Here is a 25,123-nt window from a genome sequence, read left to right as displayed (position 1 = left end):
TTTCTCTTCAAATATCAACTTTTATACTAATGAATTATTTTCAATTTTTTCTTAATATATTAATATTTTTGTCTCAAATTTCCATTTTTTACCTCATATTTTCCATAAAATTTAAACTATCTATAATTTCAAATTTTATAAAAAAGATTTAAATATATTTTTGTTCCATATAAATTAACGCTTTTTTTATTTTTAATCCCTATAATTTTATTTTTTTTAATTTTAGTCCATATAAATTTTCTTCTTTTTCAATTTTGATTTCTGGAAGATATTTTTATTTTATTTTTAATCCCTATAAATTTATATTTTTTACTTTTAATTCGTATAAGCATGAACTTATGATAATTGTAAATGAAAAAATTAAAATATTACATGAACCAAAATTGGAAAAGCATAAAGTTATAAGAATTACAATGAATAAAATATCTTATTAAAACTAAAGTTAAATAAACCCCAACTTACAATAACAAATTAAAAAAAAACTTCAGAACCAAAAATGAAAAAACACTAAAACCAAAAACATATTTAAGAAAAAAAATCTATAATTTCAAATTTTCATTTAAATCAATCAAACAGTAATGGGTACCATTCGCGAGAGTCGCGACAAAAGTTACAATAGACTCGGTTGCAGTTCTTCCTAAGGTGCACCCAGCTGCACACGATCCTCCCTCCTTCGCTCTCTACTTCGTTCGTCCTTCTCCACCCTCTCCTCTTCTCTGTTTCTGCTCTGTTCCACTCGCGACTCAGAGATCAACCACAGCTCGCTTAACCGACTATCCGAACTCTTCGTTGTAACCGAAATCCGGTGCACCTATAAAGATCCGAATGAGGGATCCGAATCTGGAGTTGCAGGAATCGGGTTGGGAGGAGCTGCGCAAGGAAGCGCGCAAGATCGAGGGCGATCTCGACGTCAAGCTCTCCTCCTACGCTAAACTCGGCGCTCGCTTCACCCAAGGAGGTTCAGGTTCAGGTTCAACACATGTACCATAATGTCAATCGCGTTTTATGTTCTCTTAATTAGAAATTTAGAATCATCAAAATTGAGAAAAAAAAGTGGCCAATCTAAGACTAGATGTATGTGGATTGAAGAATTTTTGGTGTTAATCTTTTTTAATTATCCGATTTGCAAATTGCAAGTGATAATTAGTGTATCTGTGTCTAGTAATTTTAGTTTTTTTATGTAGGCATTGCACTGTTGAAATGGAAATGTTTCTCGTGCACGTGAAATTTACATCTGATGAGTTAATTGTTAATTAACGAAGATTAATAATTAACTTTTTCTTAAAAAAATTTAAGAATAAAATGTTAACTAAACGACAAATGTTGTTAACCGATAGTGAATTCATTGGTATTTGACTTGTAATAATTGCTGTTAAAAGTTTCTTCCAGTAATGTGATTATAATTAAGGTTTCAAATTGTGGTTTGCACCTGCAATTGTGCTGCTGTATGGTGGTTTTGAGGGTTCGTGTTTGCCTGCAATGGCAAACATAATTTAAAACCTTAATTATGATATTTGCTTTTCATCTTGTGGTGGAGTCGTTTATTGCCTCAAAATGCTTATGATTGAGAGAAAGCTAAAGTTTCGAAATTGGAGATGAGGGAGGAATTGTTGTGCTTCCATATTAATAGTCTTGATGCATTTTATAATTGAATGCATTTAGTCTGGCGGTGTATGTTTTCTATGCTTATGAGTTATGAGAATATGCCTATTTTTACTCAGGTTATGTGGACAGTGGTTCACCACCTATTGGGTCCAGTAGGTCTTGGAAGTCCATGGAAATGGAAATCCAGTCTTTGCTCGAGAAACTGTTGGACATAAATGATTCAATGAGTAGATGTGCTGCATCTGCTGGACCGGCTACTTCTGTAACTCAAAAGTTGGCTAGGCACAGAGACATTCTTCATGAGTTTACCCAGGTGTGTTTACATTATGTTTCCATTTTGCATAATGTAGTTTAATGTTTCAACTTTCTATCAGTTCAAAAAGAACGGATCTCTAGCAGTATAGAATGTTACAAAGTACATGTTGTTCATTATATACATGACAAGCATTGCAAATTCTTTGTTTAGTGGATGGATGGACATTGCATTGGATTAGACATGCTGAACTCGTAGATTCTAAGAATTGGTGCATTTTTCTATCTTCTTGCAATGGTTAGTGCAGGCTTAGAGAGAAAAAAAGAGAGTATATTCTCTTGTTAATTTATTGGGTCATACATTGTAGGATTTATGGTTAGAAATAGTTAAGGAGAGATAACCAATCTGCATAAGGAGAAAATAAATGAGCAAATCAAGGGATAAGAACAGAGCAAAACAAGAAATAAGAGACAGCCAACCTAACAGAAATTGAATCAGTGTTCTTAGTTTTTTTCCCCTTAACTAACAATTTTTCCTAAAAATCCTAATAATTAATTCTTACCCAACTTCAAAACCCCCTCAAGCTGGTGCATAGATATCAATTGTGCCCAACATGCCCACAAGAAGTTCAAGTTTTGGTCAGTGAAGAATCCTTTGGTGCTAATATTTACCACTTGTTGCATGGTGTAAATGCCATACAAATAGATCCATAATCTATCTTCTCTTTTATGAAGTGTCTCTCAATATCCAAGTTGATTTCACTTAGATTTTGAAGTAGTGAGGAAAAATATCACTCACACAGCTTAACTTTATTTCATTCAAATAACATGTATATATACACAATGAGGAGAGAGACAGTTTGACAAGCTTTGACAAGACAAGACACACTGCTGTCTTGTACAACAAGATAAAACAGAGAAATCTATTCTAAAGATACATATAATTATAACCCATAATTATAATACTCCCCTTCAAGCTGGAGCATATAAATCGTATGCACCAAGCTTGGAACATATAAACTGAATCCTAGGCCCCCTTAAAGGTTTAGTCAAAATATCTACTGGCTGATCATTAGAGTTAATGAATTCAGTGACAATCTCTTTAGACAATAGCTTCTTCCGAATAAAGTGACAGTCAATCTCTATGTGCTTGGTCCTCTCATGGAAGACTGGGTTTGAAGCAATGTGAAGAGCAGCCTGATTATCACAATATAACTTCATTTGCACCACTTTGCAAAAATTCAACTCTTCAAGAATTTGTTTAACCCACATAAGTTCACACGTAACCACAGCCATAGATCTATATTCAGCCTCTGCACTAGATCGAGCAACAACAGTTTGCTTCTTGCTTTTCCAAGAAATAACATTCCCTCCAATGGAGACACAATATCCGGATGTGGATCTCCTATCCGTAGGACAACCAGCCCAATCTGCATCACAATACCCACATACTTGTGTATTACCTTTGTCTTCATAAAGTAATCCTTGCCCTGGAGCTCTCTTAATGTATCTAAGAATACGCATAACAGCATTCCAATGATAAACACGAGGATTTTGCATAAATTGGTTCACCACTCCAACAACAAAGGAAATATCAGGTCTTGTAATGGTGAGATAAATGAGTTTTCCCACAAGTCTTCTATATCTTTCGGGGTCAGGATACATTTCACTTTGATCTGTCAGGAGCTTCAGATTTGGATCCATAGGACCATCAACAGGTCTACAATTCTGCATGCCTGTTTCCTCCAAAATGTTAGGAGCGTACTTCCTCTGAGAAATTACAACACCATCTCCTGACTGAGCCACCCCAATACCAAGGAAGTACTTCAAATATCCTAGGTCTTTGGTCTGGAAATGACTGAATAAGTGCTCCTTTAGCTAAACAATCTTAGTAGCATCATTCCCTGTAATCACTATATCATTAACATATACTATCAAATAAACACATTTCCGAGGGGATGAATGACAATAAAAAACAAAATGATCAGCCTCACTACGTTTCAACCCAAAAAGTTGAACAATATGACTGAATTTACCAAACCAAGCCCGAGGGGATTGCTTCAACCCATAGAGAGATCGACGCAGCTTACAAACAAGACCATACTCCCCCTGAGCAACAAACCCAGGAGGTTGCTCCATATAAATTTCCTCTTCAAGGTCACCATAAAGGAATGCATTTTTAATATCAAGTTGATGGAGGGGCTAGTGATGCATGGCAGCCATAGCAAGCAATAGACAGACAGTAGCGATCTTAGCTACCGGAGAGAAGGTGTCACAATAATCAAGACCATATATTTGAGTATAGCCTTTAGCTACTAATCGAGCCTTAAGTCGATCAATCTCACCATTAGACCCAACTTTAACTGCGTAGACCCATCTACAACCCACCGTCTTCTTGCCAGGAGGAAGAGGGACAAGTTCCCAAGTACCACTATGTTCAAGAGCCTGCATTTCATCAATCATAGCCTGTCGCCATCCAGGATGACTAAGTGCCTCATGAATATTAGAAGGGACAGAATGTGAAGATAGAGAGAAAACAAAGGAAGAATATGAAGGAGACATACGATGATAACTCAGAAAGTTATAGATAGGATGAGGATTACGAGTGGATCTAGTACCTTTTCGGATGGCAATAGGCCAGTCTGAATCAGAGGAATGAGAGGTAGCAGGATCCATGGCTTGAGGATTGATTGAAGGAGGATGAGAATCATGAGGAGAAAATTCAGGTACTGTAGAACCAACTATCTGTGTCCTGCGTTGATATGTAAGAAGAGGTGGAGGAGCAACTTTAGTCAGATGTGGTGGAGAAGATGGAACTTCACTAACATTTTGGTTTGAGGTATCTAGAGGACAAGAAGAGGGAATTGGAAGTACATTCTGGATGGAAGAAGAATGGTCCATAGATGGTGAGAAGAAGGGTGTGTCTTCAAAGAAGGTTACATCTGCAGACATATAGTATCTCCTCGTAGATGGATAATAGCATTTGTAACCCTTTTGAAGACGAGAATAACCTAAAAAGACACACTTGATTGCTCGGGCAGAGAGTTTGTCTAAATCGAGAGAGAGATCTTGACAAAACAAGTACAGCCAAACACTTTAGGTGGAACATGGAATAAATGATCATGAGGGAAAATGATTGAGTGAGGAATTTGATTTTCAAGGGAGGATGAAGGCATTCTGTTAATTAAGAAACAAGCAGTAAGCACTGCATCCCCCCAATGGTGTGTAGGAACATGAGAGGCTAACATTAGTGAACGTGTGGTGTCAAGAAGATGACGATTTTTCCTTTTAGCTATACCATTCTGTTGTGGTGTATGGGGACAAATGGATTGATGTAAAATGCCTTTTGAAGATAAAAGAGAAGAAAAATCATGAGAGAAATACTCTTTTGCATTATCGCTTCTGAAAATCTTAATTGTTTTTTCAAATTGGTTTTCAATCTCATTGAGAAAGGACATGAAGATAGGCAAAAGTTCAGATCTGTTTTTCATTAAATAGACCCAAGTACATCTAGAAAATTCATCGGTAAAGGTTACAAAATATCGAAAACCAAAAGATGTAACCCGGCTTGGTCCCCAAATATCAGAATGAATGGTAGAGAAAGTTGAATTACATCTTTGGACAGTTTGTGGAAATGATGACCTAACATGTTTTCCTAGTTGACAAGACTCACATTCTAGGACTCTAAGATTCTTCAGACCAGGAACCATCATTTTCAGCTTTGGTAAACTTGGATGGCCTAGACGATCATGTAAAAGTTTGGGGTTTGAAGTTGCAGAATAGGAAACAGAAAAGCTGGATTTCAGGTAGTAAAGTCCTCTTGACTCACGTCCTTCTCCAATCACTCGACTTGTGCCATGTTTCTAAATAACACAAGAATTAGAGGTAAATGTTACCGAGCAATTTAATGAACGAGTTAACTGACTCAATGAAATTAGATTATAGGGACACTGAAGAATAAACAAAACAAAATCCAACTTTAATGAGGAAGATAAAGAGACTTGACCACTTCCTTGAGCTGCAACTTTGGAACCATTAGCTACAGTAACAAGATGATGAATTTTTGGAAAAGACATGGATGTAAAAGAGGACTTGTTACCAGAAATATGATCAGAGGCACCTGAATCAAGTATCCAAGGACTGGAACCGTCAATAGATTGGGAAATACATGCTGTTGAATAACATGGTACAGAGGAAGCTAAAGCTTGGCTGCTGGATTTCTCAGATTTCAGCTTCAAATACTCTTGGTACTCTTCATCATAGAACTTAGACTCTGATTTTTCTGTCTGAGCTACCTTGGCAACTTTGTCAGGAAAGCCATGCAGGGAGTAGCAATTCTCTTGAGTGTGACCCATCCTCTTGTAATATGTTCATTGAGGACGTCCACCTCTTCCACTGCGACCTCCTCTACTGTTACGGCCTCCCCCTTTCCCATGAGGTGCAACCATTGCTGACGTTTCCACCGTATCAACTGGATTTTCTTCTTTCAGCGCATGAGGCACACGAAGTAACCTAGTGATGAGAGAGTCCATTGATGGGACTTGGTCTCCAGCAAGAACTTGATCACGCACATGATCAAAGTCAGAGTGTAGACTCCTTAGAATGAAGACCATGTAAAACTTATCCAGTTTTCTATTCATTTCTTCCAATGAGTCAGCTACAAGAAACTTTTTCAGCTCTTCCACTGCAGCCCTAGCCTTTCCTACATGTGCAATCATGTCATGGCCAGTTTGTTTGAGAGCTGTAACCTTCATGGTTGCATCAAAGAGGCTTTGAATATCATTTGCAAAGATCTCTTGGGCCTTTTTCCAAAAGGAATGACACGTTTTGAATGACCTAAGGATCTCCAGAATATCTGGCTCAACTGATTGCCATAACACAGCACAAAGTTGATAGTCAAGCTTCTCCCACTTAAGTTTTCTGTCGTTTGGAACAGCATCAACTCCTTTCTCCAAATGGTCATGATGTCCTTGGCCAAGGAACCAAAGCTCCATAGAGACAGACCAAGATAGATAATTTTTCCAGTTCAGTTTTGCAGTCGTGATTGTTGGGGTTCCAGAAAAGGAGAAAACTGGTCCAGAAGAAGCCATTTCTGATCAACAACGGAAACCCAACAGAACAAAGGATAGAAGAAAGCACGTGCAGGCACAAGAGCTTGCCAAAACCAAAAACCAACGCCTGAAACAAGCTTAGAAGAGAACGAAGAAGCTGCCGAAACAAGTTGGGCGAGCTTCCGACGAAAGGATGGCGGCGCGTGGACTACACGCGCCGGAAATCGCGAGGAATAGTGACGGCGTGTGACGGCTCCGATGGCGGCGCGACCTGCAGGGTTGGGTCTCGCTTTCCAGGGCGATTCGAACCCTAGTTTCGCCGGAGAGAATGGCGGCAACGACGGCGGATGGCGAACGGAACCCACTCTGATGCCAACTTAGATTTTGAAGTAGTGAGGAAAAATATCACTCACACAGCTTAACTTTATTTCATTCAAATAACATGTATATATACACAATGAGGAGAGAGACAACTTGACAAGCTTTGACAAGACAAGACACACTGCTGTCTTCTACAACAAGATAAAACAGAGAAATCTATTCTAAAGATACATATAATTATAACAATTTCCATGGCTCTTTATTCTGTTTCAGCACTGCTCCTTGCTACCACGTTCTGTGTTTTAGCTTTGGTAACCAAGTTACCCCATACAAGTGAGCAATAACCTATTATAGACCTTCTGTCAGTGATAGACCCTACCCAGTCAACATTTGTGTAGGCCTTGATGGTTTATACTGCGGTTTCTTTTTTTTAGGAAAAGACATCTGCATATGCCCTTCCTTCTCAAGATCCGATATACTACCTTTAGGTGTTCTTGATAGGGTGAATGTGTGAATTGACTTACTAAACTTACCCCATTGCCCCCGTGCCCCGTGCCTGAGGATCCTCACTATGCGAAGATATATAGGGGAGGGTCATTGCATGCAACCTTACCCTTTCATATGCGAAGAAGCTGTTTATGGATTCGAATCCATGACCAAACCGGTCACCAAAGCACAACTTTACTGCTGTGCCAAGGTTCACCCTCAATATTAGGCAATGTATGTGACAAGTAAATCAGTTCTCCTACTAATCTTTGACATGTAGAAGTGTCCACAGTCACTTTTCTTGTCATCCTTTAGCTTTGATATGGGTCAATAGGGGTGTCCATTGGTTTGCAACCATTCATACAAGTTTCTTTAAAGAGATAAAGGTTGTACATTTTTTTTAGATAGAACAATTTATTTAATTTACCTTGCAATCTCTACTTTAAGTGTTGAGATTAGAGTTAGATGCAATATTTCCTATACTCGAGAAAGTTTTAGGGATTATATTTATAAAGACGAACTTTTTGAATAATGGGGATTATGATAATGACCAATGGCACCATGGCAAGAAGGATCCAACTCCTCTTAAGTGAACAACTTACTTTAGGAAACAAAAGTAAGTAATCTCAAATGTTGATGAGAAAATCAATGGTTGATATTATGTGCACATGCATAACAAATAATGGATGGCTGGAATATCAACCATTGATTTTTTAATTGACTGATATTGCTTATTGTACATTTGTACCCTTATTCACTTTAGAGGAGCCAAACTTGGCAAGAAATAATCAGACAGAAGTGATTTTTGCCACGGGGGAAAAAGTAACTCCATAGTCAATACTATAAACCCAAGGTATCACCTTTTGCCACTAGATGTGCTTTGATATGATCAATTTGGCCATTGGTTCCAACTTTAACAGTGTATACCTACCAACAGCCACTATGTTCATGAGTCTACATTTCGTCAATCATGGCTTATTGCTATCCTGGGTGATCAAGTGCCTGAAGACTATGTTTAGGAATGGAAATAGATGAATGACATGCAAGAATGATAACAAGGAGAGAGATGATAGCTTAAGAAGTTATAAATAGGATGAGGATTCTAAGTTTATTGAGTACCTTTTCTAAGAGTAGTGAGCAAATCAAGGTCGTCTTCAGAAAGGTCCATAGTAGGGGGGTGGTTGTTGGAACAAGACATGATTCATCTGGTCTTGTTGTGTCCTCGAAGGAGGTATTTGGTATCTATGGACAACACTAGTATGCATTTATTGGCCTCTGAGGTGGCTGGGATGGGGGATTGCTGAGACATCTAACGGCAGTATCTGTAGTTGAGATTGGTTCCTATAAAGGAAAAAGAGGTGGACCGGGAAATACTTCATGAGAAGTGTTAGAATCAATTATGGAAGGTCAGAAATACATTTTTTCTTCAAAGAATGTTAACATCTGTAGAGACATAGTAATAATTGTGGACAAGAAGAACATCGGTGTCCTTTCTATATTGTGGAACAAAAATATATGGAGCAACATGAAGTAATGGTTCTCTATGAAATAATATGGAGTGTGGGATTTTATTATCAAGATAGGAAGAAGGTGTTTGGTTTATAAAAAATAAGTAGTTAAGGTTGCATAATCTCAATGGCAAACAGGTGCATGTGTATGAAGTAGAAGTGTTTGGGAAGTTTCAACATGGTGTTTATTTGCCATTTTTCTAAGGAGTAAGAGGACAAGTAGATTGATGGAGAATTCCTTGAGATGATAGAGAAGAAAAGGTAGAAGAAAAATATTCTTTCGGATTGTCACTTTTAAGGATTTGAATTGTTTTGCCAACTTAATTTCATCAACAAAAGAAATGAAGATGGATATTTCAGACTGTTCTTTCATTAGGAAGAGCCAAGTACACCATCAGTATTCATCAATACAAGTGAAAATATTTAAAACCCATAGAAGATACATGGCTTAGACCCTATATATCTGAATGAATAACAGAAAAAGTGATAGACACCTGGTATCCTTATTACAAAAAAAGTTCAGGTACGAACTTCCTAATTAGCAGAATAAAAATCACACAATTCTTTGACGGACTGCACCCTCCAAGCCAATGGCCCGAATTCTCTTACAAATGACAAGATAATCTTTCTCAGTAGACATCTTATTTTGGAGCATGTTTACAGTTCAATTCAATTTAAGCAGTTTGGTTTAGGGGAAGTTCAGTTTTTAAAAACTAACTACAGAACAGTTCAGTTCAGTTTTTATTCAAAATAGTTCAGTTTCTTTAGTGCAGTTCAGTTTGGTTCATTTCAATTTTTTTAAATGGCCCTAATTTTTCCTATTCTCACTTCACTGGTTGGAGGTGTGTGACCCATCGAATTACTGATTGAACATTTTTTCTCAATAATGATGTTTGTTATGAGTATTCATTGTCCTGTGTACCAATTCTTTGTTATCACATATTATGTCATGTCAGGCCTGTAACCTTGGGTAAACTGCTGAATCAGATAGCTGGTGATTCTTAAAACATGTCACTACATATATACTTTATGCTATTCTCAGCAAATTGAAACAATTGAAAATGGAGAGAACTACTAAAGTCTTTGTCTTCTGAGAAGTGAGAAGATGGAAATTAATATATTGAATTTGATATTTTGATTCCATTTCTTTAAAATGGTTTGACCGACTATAATGAAGAATAAGAATGTCCTTGGAGTGTGATTTTTCTCTTGTCCCTATTGTAGGTTTTGTAAGCAAATGATAATGATTGAGGATAAAAAAGTAAACTACATATCTATCTGGCTTGAGCTCTTATGAATGTGTGCAATAAAAGAACTAAACATGGGATAAAATCGTAAGATATATTCTCCTATAGTAACAACAACAAAGCCTTATCCTACTAGGTGAGGTTAGCTACATGGATCACACAATGCCATTTGACTTGATTAAAGACCAAAGTTTCAGAGGTTTTATTTACCATGAAATTCCTCTTGACTACATCCTCCAATTTCCTTGTTCTCCTTTTCCTTTTCATAGGACTAAAAACCATTCGATCTATTCTTCTCACTGATGCCTCCTGTGGTCTTTGTACGTGTCTAACCCACTTTAACCGCCTCATCCTCCTATAGTAAGAAGTGGAATAATTGGTCTTTAGATATACTTGTAGTTGTAGTCCACTTCATGTTAACACACCAGTCTACTACTGAAAATTTGACTTAGGTTTTCTGATTGTGATCTAACTTTACATGCTTTAAGCAATTTCTTCCAAGTGTAATCGCATGTATTCTGACCTACCATAGTACCATGATTTATTTATGTCGTCACTTTAACATGATATATTGTGGCTTAAGCCACACCACTGTTATGCTATTTTTCAGTTGAGAAAGCTTATATAAGAACTAGAAAGCTTCTATAAATTAGAATTTTAGTGTAATGAATAAGATTAGATATTGATACATAAAAAAATTCTATTTCTATTACTCTAATAAGTTGACTTTAAAGATGTTTACCTTTAATTGTTAATTCTCTTCAGGAATTTAGACGTATCAAGGGGAACATAAACTCAATGAGGGAACATGCAGAGCTTTTGAGTTCTGTCAGGGATGATATTACTGACTTTAAGGTGAATCATGAGTTTGATTTGAATTAAATTACAAAGCTATTTTCTCATAGCTGTACTAGACTTACCTTCTTCTGGCAGACATCAGGCAGTATGTCACCAAGGATGCAGTTACTACGTGAGAGAGCTGCCATCCATGGAAGTATATCTCATGTAAGTATTTATAATATGAAATATGATGAATTTGTATTCTTCTACTTGAAATTCTCAATCGGTGAACATTTCTTCATTGGCCAGTGGTGACTGCCAAATATGCATTGATCCCTTGAAAGTTGAATCAGAGGGGACAAACCAGGCTCTTTCCACATTAGTCAGCTCTGGGGTTTACACAAATTTTGAACTAATGCCATAAAGCCAGCTTTAGCTAAGATTTGTCATGTGGCGTCTTCAGTTTATTTTGTACAATTTTTTTCTGGCTACATATCATAAGGTGTCTTTTATGTCGCATCTAAAGTTTACACCATATCTGAATGTATACATTTTAACTGGAGATTTAGATATTCAGTAATCAGTATCCCAGTAGTACTCAAAGTATATTTCTTTTTCTTTTCGATAACCATATTGTTAGGAAGCAGGAATCAAACCAACAATGCACCACTGAGAACACGTACCTACGACCCAAACGCAGGAGCAACCCACCCAAGCACCTTGGGGATTATGTCTAACAGAATCTGTTAGAAATCGCTGAGTTGGCAGATCCTTATTCGTTGAGGAGAAATATGCTGTCTGCTGCTTGTCCCCAACCTTCCTGTCGTGCCATGCATTCTGTTATTTCATGTCCATGCTTTCTGTTACTCCATTTTCATGTTTTTTTATCATATCATCCTTGTATGATGCCTATATATAGTGCTTAGTATGTAATGAATGGCAGCAGTTTAATAAAATCAACTTCCTCTCCCTTTTGGAGGCCCCTAGTCCTCCAATTCTAGGGTTGTTTCGGAGCATAACATATTTGGTGCTTTCATTGAGTTGAGCCATGGCTGAGTCAACTCGCTTGAAATCTAACATGGAATGGATAGAGGAAGCCATTGCAAAGCTTACCTCTAATCAACTCAACATCACAGCTACTTAGACTCACATGACGACGAAGCTTGATGGGCTCCTCCAGAAAATGGCCATTTTGGAAACCAATCAACACTCACCTTCGTCTTCCTCCGCTAATCCTCATTCTCCACCTCCTTCCTCACATCCTCACCGTATGAAGTTGGATGTGCTGCGATTTGATGGGACAGATCCCTCCAGTTGGATCTTTAAGATAACACAGTTTTTTGACTATCATTCCACCCTGGACTAAAATCGATTGACCATAGCCTCCTTCTATATGGAGAGACTGACTTTGGCTTGGTTCCAATGGATGACTCGAGATGGCCTGATTTCGTCGTGGCCAGGCCTTCTCCAGGCTCTAGAGGTCCGATTTGTTCCTTCTCAGTATGAGGATCCCATCGGAACTTTGTTTAAATTGACACGAGGTATAGTTCATGACTTTGTTGTCAAAACTGTGTTACTCCTATTTTAGGAAGTTTTATATTTTATCCCTGCTGTATTTTTATTATGTATATGTTATGCATCTTGCTATTAATACTAGGTGTGTATATTAGGAAGCAATCCCATAATCACAGGGATTTGTCCCCTAGAATTAGCTGTCCCTATTTCCTAAAATAGCCAACAAGCTTGTGTATATATAGGCACATGATGTACCTCAAAATATATACAATAATATTATTCCTTCTAAATTTGAGATGGTATCAGAGCTCCTGATCTTTGGGAGCCTCTGGCTGTGCAACCCTAATTCTTATCGCAACCTTTATTGTTGTGCACCCTAATCCTTATCGCAACCTTTATTGCTGCACACCCTAATCCTTATTGCAGCCTTCATTGCTGCGCACTTCATTCTGTACCTTGATCGCACCTATCTGTGATGGCTGAAATCGTGAACCCTATTCTGGAAACTGGGGACAAATCCCAGGCTGCTGGTGAATTGCAGAATGTTCATTCTGCTTATTGATTAATTGGAAAGAATTATCTCAAATGGTCTCAACTCATTTGGAGCATCTTGAAAGGAAAAGGAAAGGTCAGTCACTTGACTAATGCTGTCCCTTTTGAAAAGGATGCCAAGTTCAAATCATGGGACGAAGAAGACTCCATGATCATGGCATGGTTGTGGAATTCAATGGTCCCAGAAATCAGTGATACCTGCATGTTCCTCAAATCAGCAAAGAAAATTTGGGAGGCTGTAGAACAAACCTATTCGAAGGCCAAGGATGCTGCTCAAATCTATGATGTAAAGGTGAAAACTGTGGCTGCCAAACAAGGGAATAAATCAATTACAGAATATGCCAATCAAATCAAGCCTCTATGGATGGAACTGGACCATTACCGAGTTATAAAAGCTAACTGTTCAGAAGACTCAGCAATCCTTAAGGAGTATATTGGACAAGATAGGGTCTATGATTTTTTGGTGGGCCTGAACCCTGAATATGACCAGGTCCGAATCCAGATCCTGGGAAAGGAGAAAGTCCCAGGGCTTAATGAAGTGGTAGCCATTATTCGGAGTGAAGAAAGCAGGAGAGGACTGATGCTGGAGACCTCAACTACCGAAAGCTTAGCAATGGTGGTCAAAGGAGGAACAACCATGGTTGCTAATCAAAGGAAAGCTGATCAGAAAAATTATGAAAGGGTTTGGTATACCTACTGCAACAAGCGACGCCACACAAGGGAGAAATGCTGGAAATTACATGGAAAACCCCCAAGCCAAGAATGAGGGCAGAAAGGAGAGCGAGAATGGGGACACAAGGGAGGTCCTCCAAGAAAGGGGGGACAGGCACACATTGCTAATAGACAAGGTGAAGGATTTGTCCAGCTAAATCATGAAGAGATAGAAAGGGTAAGATCCTTCCTTAGTAAATTGGAAAAGCCCACAGGTACGTGCTCCTTAACATATTCTAGTAAGTTTCCATTTTCCTTTGGATTTAATGTTTCAGATACATCTTTTATCCATTATTGGATACTAGACTCGGGAGCCACTGACCATATGACACCACTCCTTAAATACTTCTTCACATATTCTCCATGTCCTAGCAACAAGAAAATTTCCATATTAGATGGAACCCTTATAACAGCAGCAAGACAAGGAGAGGTCCAAATAAGCCCATCCATAACACTAAAACATGTCCTTCATGTCCCTAAACTGTCCACCAATCTGATTTCTATACAAAAACTCACAAAGGATCTCTCATGTAACGTTGTTTTTAATAGCGACTCTTGTATATTGCAGGACAAGAAATTAGGGAGGATGATTGGACATGCTAGAGAATGGAATGACCTTTACTACATGGAGGATCCCAATAAGCCTACCAAGAGTCACTTCATGTGTTAACACACCCCAACGGAATGAGATTGCAGAAAGGAAAAATGGGCACTTACTAGACCAAACTAGAGCACTTCTTTTTCAAAATAATGTTCCTAAGAAGTTTTGGGGGGAAGCCATATTTATTGCCACCTACCTAATCAATAGGTTACCTTCTAAAATCTTAGAATCAAAAAGTCCCACGGAAGTCCTATCCTCATTCTACCCACATGTGGCTCCTACAAATAAACTCCAACCTAGAATATTTGGGTGTGTATCCTTTGTGCATGTTCATAGGAATGAAAGGGGAAAACTTGATCCTAGGGCAGTAAAATGTATATTCTTAGGGTATTCCACCACACAAAAGGGATATAGATGCTTTCACCCTCCATTAAACAAATTCTTTGTGTCAAGGGATGTCACCTTCAATGAACAAGAGAGCTATTTCAAGCAGCCTCATCTTCAGGGGGAGAATGTAAGAGAGGAAGATGAGCCTCTCATGCTTCCAAATATGGCATTTGGACCAGAAATAAAAAAAATGGTGTTGTTGAATCAGAACAAGCACCTGAATCAGTAGTAGCACTTGTACCTGAACTCGCAACGACAGGACTTGCACCTGAACCCACACCTAATAATAGGAAATTTGGAAAGAATCTAACATATTCAAGAAGAGAAAAGGCCATTCCAGGATCTGTCCATGTCCAAGAATCCAACCCAACGTCGTTACATAAGGTAACACTTTCTGATCCTATAAATTCCAATGATTCTAATGAGTTTGTTTCTGAAAATAGATGCTCGAGTGGACCGAAACCTAGACCTTCCCATTGCTTTTAGAAAGGGAACTAGAACATGTACCCAACAACCACTTTACCTTCTATCCAATTTCTTATCCTTTGAAAAATTCTCTCCTACCCATAAAACCTCTCTCACAAACCTAAACACTACCACCACACCTTCCTCTGTATCTGAAGCATTATCTGACAGGAAATGGAAACAAGCCATGGACTTGGAGATGGAGGCGTTGAAGAAAAACAGGACCTGGAAACTTGTCACCTTACCAACTGGAAAAAAACCAGTAGGATGCAAGTGGGTATATGCAATAAAGTATCAGGCTGATGGGACCATTGAAGGGTATAAGGCAAGGTTAGTGGCCAAAGGATTCACTCAAACCTATGGAGTAGATTACTTGGAGACATTTGCCCCGGTTGCCAAGATGAACACGGTCAGAGTAATATTGTCATTAGCAGCAAACCATGATTAGAATCTGCAGCAGTTCGATGTGAAGAATGTATTTCTTCATGGAGACCTTGAAGAGGAAATATACATGGAGTTGCCCCCTGGTTATGATGGACAGGTTGCTGCCGGAACTGTTTGCAAGTTAAAAAAGGCACTATACAGGCTTAAACAATCACCAAGAGCATGGTTTGGGAGATTCACCAAAGTTATGACTGGTCTTGGCTACAAACAGAGCCAAGGGGATCACACTTTATTTATCAAACATTCAGTTTCAGGGGGAATAACAATATTATTGGTGTATGTAGATGATATTATAGTAACTGGGGATGACAAAAAGGAGTAGCAAATGTTAAGTCAATGCCTTGCCAAGGAATTCGAGATCAAGACATTATTGAAGTGGCCCATTCCAAGAAAGGAATCTTCATATCTCAACAAAAATATATTACTGACTTGCTTAAAGAAACAGGTAAGACAGCCCTGCAAACCAGCAAGTACAACAGTTGATCCAAATATAAAGTTGGGAAGTGCGGAGGTGGATGTTGCTATGGACAAGGAAATGTATCAAAGACTCGTGGGAAAACTCATTTACTTATCTCACACTAGGCCAGACGTTGCCTTTGCTGTGAGTCTAATAAGCCAATCTATGCACCAATCGAAGGAAGCACACTTACAAGCGGCTCTTAGAATTGTCCAGTATTTAAAAGGGACTCAAGGGAGAGGGATTTTGTTCAAACGAAAAAAGAGTGTAAACCTTGAGGCATATACGGATGCTGATTATGCGGGGTCAATTGTGGATAAGAGGTTAACTACTGGATACTGCACCTTCCTTGGTGGAAACCTAGTGACTTGGAAGAGCGAAAAACAAAGTGTGGTAGCTAGATCTAGTGCTGAAGCAGAGTTTCGAGCAATGGCCTAAGGAATATGTGAACTTCTATGGCTGAAGATTATATTGGAGGACTTGAAGGCAAAGTGGGATGAACCTATGAAGTTATATTGCGACAATAAATCTGCAATTAGTATTGCCCACAACCTGGTGTAACATGATAGAACTAAACATATTGAGGTGCACATACATTTTATTAAGGAAAAGTTAGACAGTGGCTTGATTTGCACCCCATATGTGTCTACTTAGGGTCAACTTGCAGATATACTCACCAAAGGGATGAACAACAGTAACTTAGAAAGAATTATATCCAAGCTGGTAATGGAGAACACTTATCCACCAGCTTGAGGGGGAGTGTCAAAACCGTGTTACTCCTATTTTAGGAAGTTTTATATTTTATCCCTACTGTATTTTTTATTCTGTATCTGTTATGTATCTTGCTATGAATACCAGATGTGCATTTTATGAAGCAATCCCATAATAACAGGGATTTGTCCCCTAGAATTAGCTGTCCCTATTTCCTAAAATAGCCAACAGGCATGTGTATATATAGGCACCTGATGTACCTCATAAAATATATACAATAATATTATTCCTTTTAAATTTGAGATGTCCCAATTTGAATCTCTGGCAAATCGCATTATTGGTCTTCCAACACCATTTCTGCTTTGTTTCATCTCCGACTTGATTCCGGAGATCCGCCACAAGGTTCAAGCACTTCAGTCTCTCACTTTGGTCCAGACGGCGGCCCTCATGAGGCTTTAGGAAGAAAAACTTAATGATCACCTTCATTCCTTTTGTAGCAAGCCTACCAATTCTTCCCTCCCTTTCCCACATCACTCCGTTTCCCCTAACTCCGCCCCAGTCCCTCCTTTATTGCCTTCTCCGTCGAAACCACCTCTAGTGCCTGTCAAACATTTGTCACTCGAGGAGATTGCTAGTCGCAAGGAGAAGGGCCTGTGTTTTAATTGCGACGAGAAGTTCAGTTGCAGGCACAAGTGCTCTTCCAAGTTCTTCCTTCTCATTGCCAGTAATGACCACCACCAGGAGGGCGACCTAGTCATGGATCCCTTCCCTGACGTGCTGGACTCTACGGACTCCCCACTAGCCCAAATTAGTTTACATGCTTTATCCGGCCACCTGGCACCCTAGACCTTCTGTTTGTTGGGTCGAATCTCTGATCGGAATGGGGTTACTTTGATTGACGAAGGGACTACTCACAATTTTGTGTAGGAACAACTGATCAGTTCTCTGGGTCTCCACACAAGACCCACGTTTCCACTACGAGTTATGGTGGGTAATGACAACGAAATCGAATGCCATCAACTTTGCGAGGGAGTCATTGTTCAGGTGCAGAACCAAACTTTCATGGTTGAGTTTCATGTCTTACCACTTTGCGGATTAGATGTAGTACTGGGGGTTCGGTGGCTCAAATCTCTCGGGACGGTGCTCATTGATTATAATGACCTTAAGATGAAGTTTATGCACAATGGAAGGATCATTGAATTGAAAGGAAACAGTGACATCAGCCTCCACCTCATCACACCTTCACAACTCCGTTGACCAGTTCAAACGGAGGGAGCTAGTGGTTTCTTTCATATCCAGGTACTACCACTCGAGCTCTCTTCAACCAAAACTCAACCATTCTCACACCAATACTTTGACATAGCTTTCCTAACCTGTAAATTTGCCGCCTTGTTTCAAACTCCAACATCTCTACCTCCTTCGTGCAACACCAATCACGCCATTCACCTTCTTTCGAATTTGGATCCAGTCAATGTATGCCCTTACTGCTACCCACACTTCCAGAAACAAGAAATCAAGAACTAGGTAGAATTAGTGTTGCAAAATGGCATAATTTGTCCAAGCACGAGTCCTTTTTCATCTCCTGTTCTTTTGGTTAAGAAACAAGATGGCTCATGGCAATTGTGTTGATTACCTGGTTCTAAATGCCTTCATAGTGAAGGATCGATTCTCAATTCCAACGATCGATGAGCTATTGGATGAACTTGGAGGGGCCTGTTGGTTCTCCAAACTAGGCTTGTTACAAGGATATCATCAGATTTTGATGAAGGAAGAAGACGTGAGCAAAACTTCCTGTAGAACATAACACATCACGACCACTATGAGTTTCACGTGATGCCTTTTGGCCTGTGCAATGGCCCATCCTCCTTCCAGGCCACCATGAACAGTGTCTTCCAGCCTTACTTGCGCAAATTTATAATTGTTTTTTTCGACGATATTCTGATTTATAACAAAACATATGAGGAACACTTGTGTCATTTAGAGCAGACTTTTCAGACATTAATGGCGGGCCAGTTCTTTTTAAAGCTATCCAAATGCTCCTTTGCTCAAACTCTGATGGAGTACTTAGGTCACATGGTATCCAAGTCCGGTGTGGAACCCTTACAAGAGAAGGTTCAGGCTGTTCAGCAATGGCCAACTCCTTGTTCCGTCAAGGCTGTGAGAGGATTTTTGGGGTTGTCGGGATTTTATCGCCGATTCATTAAGGAGTATGTGACAATTGCTGTTCCCTTAACACAACTCTTGGCAAAGGACTAGTTTACATGGACTGCAGTGGCCCATAATGCATTCAAGCAACTGAAGAATGCTATTAGCAATGCACCAGTCTTGCGATTTCCAGATTTTGCTTTGTCCTTTGTGGTCGAAATAGATGCGTCAAGAGTGGGGATGGGAGCTGTGCTTTCACAACAAGGACATCTCATTGCATTCTTAGCAAATCTTTTTGCCCCAAGCTTCTGTGCTCATCCACCTATGTTCGGGAGCTTGCGGCCATAATCGCGGCAGTTAAAAAGTGGAGACAATATTTACTGGATCACCATTTCACCATTCTTACTGATCACCGAAGTCTCAAAGAATTGATGATGCAAGTGATACAGACTCCAGAACAGCAAATGTACTTGACAAGGCTCATTGGTTATGATTATTCCGTTTAGTATCGATCTGGACAATCAAATGCTGCTGCGGACGCGTTATCCCGCATTTCGGAGTCCTTCACCGGCACCATAAAATTGTTCATGTTGTTTGTGCCAACTTTCACCTTTCTACTGGAGCTAAAGCATGAATTGTCTCTGCAACCAGAATTCATTACCCTTAAGCAGGAAATTTCGATCAATCCTAATGCTTATCCTGATTGTACTATCGTACAAGGATTGATCCTCAAAAAAAGGGCGTATATGGTTGCCTAAAGGACTCCATTTCATCTCGGTGTTGCTTAATGAATTTCACGCCACTCCCACAAGAAGGCATATGGGAATCACAAAGACCTTGGCGCGAGTGCGGGAGAATTTTATTTGGACTGAGATTAAGGATGATGTCTGGCAGTTTGTTGAGGCTTGTATTGACTGCCAACACACCAAGTATGACAACCGCAAGCAAGCTGGCTTGCTTTGCCCATTGTCGGTGTCGTCTCGGCCTTGGGATGATCTTTCTTTGGATTTCATTGTTGGACTTCCGACGTATTGCGGTCACACTGCTATCTTAGTGATTGTGGATCATTTTTCTAAAGGCATCCATCTTGGAATGCTTCACTCTCATTTCATAGCTCACTTAGTTGCCATTCTGTTCATGGAAGTTGTTGGTAAAATACATGGAATGCCCCGAAGTCTGGTCTCGGATTGTGATCCTTTGCTCATCAGTTGTTTCTGGCAGGAACTCTTTCGAATGAGTAGGACTAAATTAAGCATGAGTTCGGCCTACCACCCATAATCAGATAGTCCAATCGAGGTGGTGAACCGTGTGGTGGAACAATATTTATGGGCATTTGTTCATAAGCAACCTTCGTCTTGGGGAAGGTTCTTGCTGTGGGTGGAATGGTCCTAGAACACCTCTCAGCACTCGAGTACAGGACTCTCACCTTATGAAGTCACCTTCGGCAAGAAACCACTGAGTCTCCCTCAATACATTGCGGGTTCATCAAAGGTCAAAGCTGTTGATTTTTGGTTAATCGCGATGCTATGTTCAAAAGCCTGAGAAAGAAGTTGCTCAAAGCACAAGAAACCCTGAAGCATTTTGCCAATAACCGTCAAAGAGATGTTAGTTTCAAGGTGGGAGATTTGGTCCTGGTCAAGCTGTGACCTCACAAGCAAACTTCGACTACGGGAGAACCCTATTCAAAGTTGGCCCAACGTTTTTATGGTCCATTCCAAGTTCTACAGAAGATTGACACCGTGGCCTACAAACTACAGTTACCCAAAGGCTCCCGTATTCACTCGGTATTTCATTGTTCCCTTCTCAAACCTTTTCGCTCATCCTCCACTTCGGAACCAGCTACGGAGTTACCACCGACAACAATAGACAATCAACCTGGAATTACTCCACTTGCAGTCATCAACACTCGATGGGATAACACCTCAATTGACCCCAAACTTCTTGTTTTAGTCCAATGGAAGGGTTTGCCACCAGAGGATACAAATGGGAAGATTGGGAAGTTTTGAAAGATGTTTATCACCTTGAGGACAAGGTGTTCTTCGATGAAGGAGGGAATGTTAGGAAGCAGGAACCAAACCAACAACGCACCACTGAGAACACACACCAATGACCCAAACGCAGGAGCAACCCACCCAAGCACCTGGTGGATTATGTCTAACAGAATCTGTTAGAAATCGCTGAGTTGGCAGATCCTTATTCGTGGAGGAGAAATATGCTGTCTGCTGCTTGTCCCCAACCTTCCTGTTGCGCTGTGCATTCTGTTATTTCATGTCCATGCTTTCTGTTACTCCATTTTCGTGTTGGTTTTGTCATCATAGCATCCTTGTATGATGCCTATATATAGCGCTTAGTATGTAATGAATGGCAGCAGATTAATAAAATCAACTTCCTCTCCCTTTCTATCTTGGAGGTCCCTAGTCCTCGAATTCTAGGATTGTTTCGGATCATAACACATCCTTTCCATATCTGAAATTATTCTTATTAAGGATCCATCCAGAACTGGCTGGCAACACTGGCATACAATATTGCATCTATGCACTGTTGTTGGTTCCTACATGGTGGCATTGATGTTTAGTCTGATATAGTTAATTCTTAAAGCATATTGTTTCATTTATAATTTTAAATTCTCAAAATTTGCAGTACTGCATTTGTACATTCAGGAAGATTATCTTATAAGATTTCTTTTCTCTATAACAAAAAAAATCTTGAAAATCCATTTGCTTTATATGTGAGTGGCTGTTTTCTTTTTAAGATTTCTCCACTTAATACTGACATTATGTCATAATGACGGGTCTTGTAGAAACTGTTTTCATTTCAGCTCTTGTTAAGCATGATTCTGTTATCCTGTATTTTTCCAGATAGATGATGTGATTAGTCAAGCTCAAGCAACAAGAGCTGTGTTGGGTTCTCAGAGAACATTGTTTACTGATGTTCAAGGAAAAGTGAAGGTTCTTGGTGACAAGTTCCCCATGATTCGTAGCCTGCTTGGTATGTTGTAGTTTTTATCTTTCTAATTTTCCATTGATTTTCAGATTCATCTCTCTTTGTTGACCAGATATGTGCTTTTGCAGGTTCAATAAGAAGGCGGCGCTCAAGGGATACTCTTATTCTGTCAGCAGTAATTGCTGCTTGTACGTTGTTTCTCATCATTTATTGGCTCTCAAAGTAACTATTTTGTAACACAAATTATGAATTATGGTACTTCTGTTCATTGAATTTTTCTGCTTCTGTTATTTTTTTCCTTTTGTTTTTTAGAGAGGGGGAAGAGTAGGATTTTTTTTTTTCAATCCACTGTAGAAGCTTCATATTTGTATGTCAGTTGGCATTAAGAAATTTATTTGACTAAGATTTTGATATAAATCATTATCGAATAGCAAAATTTCACATTGGTTCTGGTCTTTTGTGAAGTAGATTCTTCTAGTTTCTGAAATTTTTTTCTTTTGGGAAAAGGGTGGAAACTAAGGAGCTTAAGAAAAGTTAATTCCTAATAGCAAACAGTTCATGGCTAGGAATTGGGAAACCTGCTGGGCGTTAGGCTGATTTAGTGTGTTTGGTTTAAGCCGTATCAAATTCCAATGCACGTTGAATGCAATTTCACTCAAAGGAAGCTTTGGCGTTCAACGTGCTAAACGTCAATACAAGCAGTCTTACTTTCTGCAATTCAACATACTTTCTTACTGTTGCCTCCTCAATAAGTTCGTTGAGGAAAAAAAAAACTTTCTATGGGTAGTAATTAGAAGATACTTGTAAAGTGAGCCATCTTCATTTTTCTTGTGTTTGAAAACTGTTTATAACATGTTAAAAGTATATATTATACGAAAATTAAGATGTTCATGTTGATTTCAATAAATCAAAGTAAGCTCATAGTTAGTAGTTATCTCATTGATAAATACTCAATACCCTGAGAGATTGAGATATCAGGATACCCAGTTGTGTAGGGAATTGTTACGCGCACCATTAGTTTTGTTGGTATGTCCAGCATAACATGTGTAATTCTGATATTGTCCTTTTTGTAATTGATTTATGGATTCACAATCCATAAGTGGTCCATGTAATTTTTTTTAAAATATATTTTACAAATTAATGACCCATGTGTTATGTTATAGATAATTAATATCGTTATATATAACATTAAATTTTTTAATGTATATTTAATGTACATATAAATTTATATAATAAATTTTGTGACAATTAGTTTTAATTTAATAATTAATTTGTTTACATATATAATTGGTTTATTACTTGAGTTGGTTAGAATGTTGTACTAATAACTCAAAAGTCACAAGTTTGATTCCTACTTAGATTATTAATTTTAAATTAATTCGTAAAATATATTTTTGAAATTAAAAAAAATCGATAAATCAATTATGGAAGGACAATATAAAAATTACATATGTTATGCTGAGTGTACTAGCAAAACAAATGGTGTGCTTAGCAATTCGTTAGTATGGGGGGTTCGAGTGCCAAATGAGAAGTTAACTTGAGATCTGTGATAGGAAAAAAGCGTGTCCACAGATAAGTAAACTTGGAGTAGTTAAGAAGGCTGACTTAAGCAATGAATGAATGAAAGTTGTCATCCCTGTGGAGTGGGACTGATAAAACTGAACACTCCAAAATTTCTCCACAATTTGTAGTCGTAGCAAGCATTGTTTTTTTGGACTTTATACAGCACATGATTTGATAATTGATATTGAAGAAGTATGTACACGTGAAATCACAACTACTTGCTTCTTGTCTCTATTTGTCCATAAGACCAGCTTGCCGTGCATGCACTTGCTGGCAATTTTTTCTTTCCCTGCTGGTGTTGGCGTGGTCCCTGCATGTCTTGATGCTGTTGTGGTCCTTGTTCAACATTCCTATCAGATTAACCAAGTAAATGTGTCTTGTAATACCTTATAGATCTCTCCCTCAGCATGTGCAATCTCATCTTGTCTCCTTAAAAAATCTGAAACACATTTAATCAGTACGCTATTATCATGTCGGTCTCCTAGATTATGTGGACTTCAATGTTCCCATCAAGACGTGTCTCGAATTATATATCTGTTCAGAGCATTGATTGCAATTATAATGTGGCTGAAACATTTGATTTCAAGTGTTGCCACACACATGCATGCAGTAATTTGTGTATAATACACAACCAAATATATATATATATATATATATATATATATATATATATATATATATATATATATATATATATATATATATATATATATTCTTATTATTGTCAATATATATCCTTGAAATTGTTGATGCAGACTTGACAAGAGAGGGAGGGGAGGGGGAATAGCAAGTACAAAATGATGCCACATATGAGCATAATGTATTTTTATTTTTGAAAACCTGATGAAATTTATGTATAGGTATATAAAATACACGTATCTGTACCACAAGAATCAATTGACATAGATTTATTATAGTTTAATTAGTGTGTGTTTGGATTGGTGGTGAATTAAAGTTCTCTTGGATTTTAAAAGTAACAAATAGTTACTTTTGTGGTTTTAAAATTGAGTCCTGAATGTACAAATGCATTGGATCACATAGAGTTGAACTCACCATGATTTCATCATTAGTTTTTACCATCAAACCTAGCACACTATTAACGATATTGAAGTAATGAAGTTGAGTCTTGAATGTACAACTTCATTAGATACTTGAGAGGAAACTTTTTTAGTAATTATATCTAGAGTTAAACTTCCCATGATTTTATATTCATCATTAGTTTTTACCATCAAACCTAGCACACTATTAACGATATTGAAATTGAGTCTTCAATGTACAACTTCATTAGATACTCGAGAGGAAACTTTTTTGCTCATAGTAATTATATCTAGTTTAGGATTGTCCTTGGTAAAAAATACTTATAATCTCGTAAAAAAATA

At 38.4% G+C, this 25,123-nt stretch overlaps 1 protein-coding gene across 2 annotated transcripts; it reads left to right on the top strand.

Moving 5' to 3' along the window:
- Positions 1-650: 650 nt before the first annotated feature.
- On the top strand, positions 651-22,634 carry GOS12 (SNARE GOS12). 2 transcript variants are annotated; one of them, NM_001255929.3, is made up of 6 exons: positions 651-964; positions 1,722-1,918; positions 11,236-11,325; positions 11,404-11,475; positions 22,097-22,226; positions 22,310-22,634. In NM_001255929.3, the coding sequence occupies exons 1-6, from the start codon at positions 826-828 to the stop codon at positions 22,405-22,407; spliced, it is 726 nt and encodes a 241-aa protein (NP_001242858.2). In that variant the 5' UTR covers positions 651-825; the 3' UTR covers positions 22,408-22,634. The 2 variants fall into 2 exon arrangements, with proteins under 2 accessions (NP_001242858.2, NP_001339747.1); NM_001352818.1 differs by having other exon boundaries at positions 651-970.
- The last annotated feature ends 2,489 nt before the right edge of the window (positions 22,635-25,123 follow it).

The sequence above is a fragment of the Glycine max genome, chromosome 1 (genome assembly GCF_000004515.6).
Source record: "Glycine max cultivar Williams 82 chromosome 1, Glycine_max_v4.0, whole genome shotgun sequence".
NCBI lineage: Eukaryota > Viridiplantae > Streptophyta > Magnoliopsida > Fabales > Fabaceae > Glycine > Glycine max.
This window is presented reverse-complemented; position numbering and strand designations above follow the sequence as displayed.